Genomic DNA, 7,342 nt, shown 5'->3' with positions numbered 1-7,342 from the left:
AAAAAAAAAAAAAAAAAAAAAATACAATATAGCTTACATTTAAACAGCGTATTGGAGAAGGAATGAAAAGCTGTTTCATCTTAGTTGCATCAATTAAAAGTAAACCAAGCTGACGCTGTTTCTGAATGTTTCCTGCCATTTTATGTTGCATATGGTAATGCTTTAGGGATTCTGAAAAGAACTGGACATCCACTAATCCAGACAAAGAAATAAATAACAATTCATATTGATCACTGTTATATTTATACTAGAATAGGACAAAACTGAAAGATTCATACAAATCATATTTAATAATATTGTTGTACTTGGGGAGGGTCATCTCTAAACAATGAAACACAGGCACTATTTATTTGAAGAACAAAATGGAATAGGCAGGACAAGAGGAGACACATGGGACAAAGAGCTACTGAAGAGGTCACAGAATGTGTGATGAAAGACCTTTGACAGACAAATGAATTACAGAAAATGTAATGCTAATAAAACTGAAGTGAAGGCCAAATATATAGTATGTGTGTGTTTAATTGGCAAAAGATGACCATCTCCAAGTATAACAATATCTGTTTCAACACACAATCTCACATCAAGAATCTTGCAAAGCAAATACATAAACGCAATATTTAGTGTAATATATTTCTTCAAAGCAGTTTGCAAAGGAGGATTCTTGATACAATGTTATTAAGAATCATCCTCCTCATTCTCCTCCTCCACACTCACCCACCACCATTAACCCCCCCCCCATTACCACCACCAACATTATCGCCACCACCACCATCACCACCACCACCACCGTTTTAATGCCAGACGAAATACCGCTAAGCATTTCGCTTGGCATGTTAACATTTGTGCCAGCTCACCACCTTCACACACATAAATATTGGTTTCAAATTTTGGGTCAAAGCCAGCAGATTTTTTTGCAGGAGAGGGTAAAACTGATTAAATCGACCCCAGTGCTCAACTGGTACTTATTTTATTGATTTTGAAAGGATGACAAGCAAAGTCAACCTCAGTAAAATTTGAACTAAAAAATGTAGAGACAGGCAAAATGCCGCTAAGCATCTCGCCCAGCATGCTAATGATTACACATATAAATACTACAATCATTAAATAATAATTTTGTGATTGCTGTCTCATTTATCTTTCTTAACAGATTTTTTTCAGAATAAAAGCAGAGAACATTTGCTCCTTAAAATTAGATTTACAAATTAAAGTAACAGAAAAATCACTTTTGTTTTGCCATTACTTAACTAGGAAAACTAAAAATGTATTAATGTTTGAAGAAACTTACAATCACTTTCTTCTTGAAGTTTATCAGAATCAAATTTTTCATTTTCTTGGTAAAATTGCAGAAAAGGAGTAAAGTCATTGCTATATTGGTTAGCAGCGTTAAAAGCAAATGTTAAAGTGTCCTAAAAGAAGAAAAAATCATAACATTGCAAATACAAATTAAAATTTTATGCAAATGTTGACATAAAATAATCCATATTTCAAACTAGTATTCAAAGCAGGTAAAGCTATAAAGAATAGTGTGTAAATATTCTTTTCTACTCTAGGCACAAGCCCCGAAATTTTGGGGGAGGTGGAGCCAGTCGATTAGATCAACCCCAGTATGCAACTGGTACTTAATTTATTGACCTCTGAAAGGATAAAAGGCAAAGTCGACCTTGGTAGAATTTGAACTCAGAACATAAAGACAAACGAAATACCACTAAGCATTTCGCCTGGTGTGCTGACATTTCTGCCAGGTCGCCGCCTTAATAGTGTGTAAATATTGGGTTAAAAAAAAAAACCCTTTCAATAGAAAAAGTGAAAGGCTACTCATGGAACTTGAACCCACATCTGTAGGCATGAAAGATGTTCTATCACTGGACCAAAGTTTTCCTTCAAATTTATTCTTACCAACAAGAATTGTATGTTGCAGATGACTTAAGAATTTATAAACTTAAAGAGAAAATAAAATAATTCTTTTTTTGGAACGGTGGATATTGAAGCAAATAAAGCTTTAGCACTGGTGATGGTGCCACATAAAAAGCACTGATGATGGTGTCATGTAAAAAGCACTCAATACAATTTGTAAAGTGGTTGTCATTGGAAGGGCATCCAGCTGGTAGAAACCAAATCAAAACAGACTATGGGACCTGGTGCAGGCCTGGCCTTGTCAGTTCCAGTCAAACCATCTAACCCATACCAACATGGAAAATGAACGTAAAAAGATGATGATGATGATGATGATGATGATGTGTAAATATTGGTTTAAAAACCTCTTTGGACAGAAGACTCTAAGCAAGAAAGGAAGCTATCAGACTTCAACCAAGAATAATGAATTGACTGAAAATAATTATCCACTATTATAGGAACTATTTTGTTATGTACCTGAATATTAATTACAAGTTGATGTAAGTATTTATCTTCCTCAAACATCGTTGATAAACTGGGACCTTCTCCACAAGTTTTCTCTTCAAATTTTCCATTTATAATTGGCCTGAAAAAAATATTGCAAAATAAAATAAAATTAACTTTCAAAATTTAATTTCATATAATAATAATAATAATAACAATAATAATAATAATAATAATAATAATAATAATAAAATTAACAATAATAATAATAATAATAATAATAATAATAATAATAATAATAATAATAATGGTTTCAAATTTTGGCACAAGGCCAGCAGGTTCTACTAAAAGAAAAAAGCTTGAAATTTTGCTTGGAGAGGTGCTAGTTGATTACATCAACCCCAGTGTTCAGCTGGTACTTATTTTATGAACCATGAAGGAATGAAAGGCAAAATCACCCTTGGTAGAATATGCACTCAAAATATAAAGAACTGGAATAAATTCTGCTAAGCATTTTCTCCAATGTGGTTGGAGAATATCCATAGATTCAGTTGGTCAAACTTGGGAATGAAGTCTAATGATGGTTGCTCCAGATAGGATCCTATAGAGGAAGTACCCGAGAACTCTACCCCAGCAACTCTCCCAGGAATAATGGGTGGAGAAGATGGGTGGATGAATGGGTGGATACTTACTGTGTGAAAGCATCAAAATAATTATCAGGTATTAAATTTGGAACTCCAAGAACAGTATCTTGAAAATGGCGAATGACTTCCTGAATATTACTTTGGAAACTGTTAACGTCAGGATCAAAGTAGAGTTGATTTCTTTCAAGCACAAGTTCTGTTAGAAATAATGGAATCAATCTTTTGGAATCTTCTTCTGGTATGAATTGTGATAAAACAGTTGGTTTTCTTAGGGTTTCATCTGTCAACTGATGTAAAATAGTGTTATTCATATAAATATTGATTTCAAATTTTGGAACAAGGTCAGCATTTTTGGGGGCAGGGGTAAGTTGACTCCAGTGTTCAACTAGTACTTATTTTATCGACCCTGAAAGGGCGAAAAGCAAAGTATTTTGTCCAGCGTGCCAATGGTTCTGCCAGCTCACTGCTTTGTTATTCATATAAATATTAGCAGAAAACACATTATACTCAAATAAACTAACTGCATTAAAAAAAAAGAGACAAAGGTAATGTCAAAAAAAATTTACAGGTGTAAAATAGCAATTTTAGTCTTTAACAATAGTGTTTCCTTTAAATAATTATCTCTTAAGCATGTTCCTCACCCTTACTAACTTACAAAATGTTTATTTAAGAAATACACAAATTCCCTTAACAGTCATAGAGGAGAGACTTAGTTCATATTTGCCTTCAATGTTGCATAAACAGAAGAAAAATGACACCTACGAAATAAAGAAGCAACATTAAATTTAATATACCATTACTTGACAAAGATTATTTACAAAGGTTTGCTGTTACCACCGAGATTTACCACCGAGATCTGCACCTGTGGTCAGCTTCACCCGGGCCATTTACAAAGGTTGTTTAAGACTGTCTACCAAACCTTTTTTGCGTCAAGTTTTCTTTTGCACCAGCACTCTAATTTTGTAATCAGTTAAGTGTTTCTTTTAACCATATATTCTAAAACAATGGTATAATGGTTGCACATAAAACATGTAAAAAGCACTGGTGTTGGTGTTATGTAAAAAGCACCAAGTACACTCCGTAAAGTGGTTGGCATTAAGAAGGATATCTAGATGTAGAAACCAAATAGACTATGGAACCTGGTGTGGCCCTTGGCCTTGCTGACTCCTGTCAAGTCATCCAGCTCATGCCAGTATGGGAAATGGATGTTAAATGATGATGATAATGATGATGATGATGATGACAATGATCTTTTTTTTTCAGTGAATTAAATCTGAGTTCCATTGTAGCATTCCATGGGAGAGACTTTACAAATTACCTTGAAATCATTCATAAAAAGTACATATTAAAAACATAAAAAATTTCCTCTCCCTCTCTCTCTTTTTTCTCTTTTTACCTTAGCTGATGTTTCATTATTTTCATTATTTTCATCTGAGTTGTTGCTTTCTTCTGAGGGTGTATTTTGAATTTGTTCCATAAAATTATTCAATAGGGTTGACACTGAATTCACTGCTAAAGTATGCATGGTGTTGACAACCAAATAATCAGCTAATCGAATGAAACTGAAAATAAATTACAATGACTTAATTGTTTTATTTCATTTTTGATTTTAGAGAAATCCTCATCAGCTATCTTCCAAACAAATCTTAGCTTGTTCCAATAAAATAGAAAAAAACAAAACATAAAAATAAACTGAAAATTTCATTGATTTAATGTCAAACTTGCAATCAATGTTTCAAATGTTTTTAAGTTTGTGGTGGAAGGATAAGTGACCAGAAATGGAGAGGGAGCGAAGTCATGAAGGGGCTGGAAGGGGGATGAGATGACATCATGTCGGCGAGTAAAAGGTTGAAGACAGCTTCTTTTTTATGGGGGTCTGTGGCGAGGAAGGTCATGTGTTGCTAAGGGTCATGGGGCAGGTCAACTCAGCTGATTAGGAATCAGCTGAGTTGACCCATGATTACAACTGAATGATTTGACTGGTTGACCCCAATTGCAACTCGAGGTAAGAACAATTTCATTTTGTGCTTTCAAACCACAAAGTTGAGGAGTATAGATTAGAAAACATATTTCTGAAATCATAATGACTGAAATAGCATTGAAACTCAACGAGAAGATCTTCCTTCTGTACAATCAGAGACTACAGTCAAGCATTTCGAATCAAATAGTGAAGTTTAATGCTATGATTCATACCATTATGGAATGGTATGGAAATTCTCTTATCCCCTTGTGGAGCATAGGGCCGGTTTCCCGGTTTCCATGGCATATGTGTTCCCCACTAGCTGGACAGGATGCTAGTCCATTGCAGCTTTTTACTCAAGAAACAGGAAGAAAGAGTGAGAGAAAGTCGGGGCGAAAGAGTACAACCAGAGTCGCCACCACCCCCTGCCGGAGCCTCGTGGAGCTTTAGGTGTTTTTTGCTCAATAAACACACACAACACCTGGTCTGGGAATCGAAACCGCAATCCTACGACCGCGAGTCCGCTGCCCTAACCACTGGGCCATAGCGCCTCCACTCATACCGTTATGACTTACAGTTAATTTATGTTATAAACCAGGAACTGCCAAACACTGCTACTTTCTTGATGGTTAAGGTTTTTAAATTGGTTTTCATTCTCAGTTCAGTTGTTTGTGTAGTAACGCCGTGCGCATGCGTAGTCTCACGCACGCTTGGAATTAAACAAGCAAGCGTTCCCGCTTTAATCTTTCTCTTTTACGGTCAGCCGACCATGAGCAATGGACATGCTAAGCTGTCTCTCTACATCTTTCGGACTTACGCTCGACAGCTCGCTTACAACTACAGAACAACGTCCCAACAACTATGCTCATACACACAGAAGCTGTAACAACAAGAAACTAAAGATGTACATATTTACCACCTGAATAAATGTTGTTTAAGTTGATAGTCTGGAGTTCAGCGTTCCGTTTATATTCTATAATATTATAGTAAGAAAGTCAGGTATACATCTAAAGATGTATAACCCACTTTCTACTATACTTGTATTCATTGCACACTAAATTCTTTGGGAAAGGAATAATAGTCTAGCGTCTTAACACACAACCTCATATATGCTTCAATCTGATGTTAAGAAATAGATTTACCATGTGAGTCTTTTGCAATGACTGCGCTTGTTTGCTTGTTCTGTATAGGTCATTTTTTCAGGTGCTTCATCAAAAATATCATAATCATAGCCCTGTGAATCATAATGGTGACCTTCACCTGGGTTTTGGAAACAAAATAAAATATCATCATCATCATCATCATCATCGTTTAACGTCCGCTTTCCATGCTAGCATGGGTTGGACGATTTGACTGAGGACTGGTGAAACCGGATGGCAACACCAGGCTCCAATCTAAATTTGGCAGAGTTTCTACAGCTGGATGCCCTTAATAAAATTTGTCAAGGGAGAAATATTTCTAATTGTATTGTTTTAGTTATTCACCTCTATAATTCAGGCCAATAAAAATAGGTACCAGTTGAGTACTAGGGGTGGGGTAATCAACTAGACCCTCCCCACCCTTCTCCAAAATGCCAATCCTTGTGACTAGAATAGAAAAAAAATTACTATGTGAATTATTCTTTGAAATTATCAATTTTTACCTATATTATTCTCTCCATTATCAAAATAATAATCATCTGGAGTGAAACCTGCTTCCAAAAGAGCAGTACGGCAAGCAGTTCGAACAACCTCTTTCACAAGATCTCGGAAAGTTTTCAATTTCACAGAAACCTGAAAAAAAAAAAATTCAAGACATTATATTTACAGAAATTACAAATTTGCAACACCTAAAAGAATGTTATCACATGGAAATTTGTGATTTAAAACATATTTAAATAGTATTCTACTACATGGCTTTTATAATTCATATCTTTTAGTCAGTAAATTTTGGAAGTAATTCTTATTTACAATGGTAATTAGGAACAGGCTGAACAAAATGTTTAGGGTACCTAATTCAGTGCCAAAGTTTTAATGACTGAATCATTAGATTAAAACAGAAATGTATCATTGCTGATGTAGAATAACTGGATTTTGTTACTTACATATTAACTGGCATGTGACTAATGTATTGTGATAAGTTTTCATAAATTCACTCATTCTACACTCAAAAAATTATGCATTTTGATGTACAAGTATACCTTGGTTTATACTGATAATTGGTTCCAAGACATGACTTAATTCAATAAATGACATAACATGAAGAAAGATTTAATAATATTTATTAACTTATATCTGTTTTAATAAACGGTTTGTATATATTTTGACACTATCATTTAACATCCGTTTTCCATGCTGGCATGAGTTAGAGGGTTTGACTGGAGTTGGTATATATATATATATATATATATATATATATATAT

At 34.6% G+C, this 7,342-nt stretch overlaps 1 protein-coding gene across 2 annotated transcripts in view; it reads right to left on the bottom strand.

Moving 5' to 3' along the window:
- The window catches only part of LOC106877012 (dynein axonemal heavy chain 6), a 61,133-nt gene that overhangs the window by 44,862 nt on the left and 8,929 nt on the right, over positions 1-7,342 (bottom strand). For both annotated transcript variants that reach the window (XM_052974731.1, XM_052974732.1), the window contains exons 9-15: positions 6,584-6,713; positions 6,084-6,201; positions 4,378-4,543; positions 3,030-3,268; positions 2,371-2,479; positions 1,286-1,406; positions 38-192 (exon numbers count right to left, since the gene is read on the bottom strand). In XM_052974731.1, coding sequence (XP_052830691.1) covers positions 38-192; positions 1,286-1,406; positions 2,371-2,479; positions 3,030-3,268; positions 4,378-4,543; positions 6,084-6,201; positions 6,584-6,713 — 1,038 coding nt within the window. The remainder of the gene's footprint in view (positions 1-37; positions 193-1,285; positions 1,407-2,370; positions 2,480-3,029; positions 3,269-4,377; positions 4,544-6,083; positions 6,202-6,583; positions 6,714-7,342) is intronic.

This window comes from Octopus bimaculoides, chromosome 19, assembly GCF_001194135.2.
Source record: "Octopus bimaculoides isolate UCB-OBI-ISO-001 chromosome 19, ASM119413v2, whole genome shotgun sequence".
Taxonomy (NCBI): Eukaryota; Metazoa; Mollusca; class Cephalopoda; order Octopoda; family Octopodidae; genus Octopus; species Octopus bimaculoides.
The sequence above is the reverse complement of the archived record's forward strand: the minus strand, read 5'-3'. Positions and strand labels throughout refer to the sequence as shown.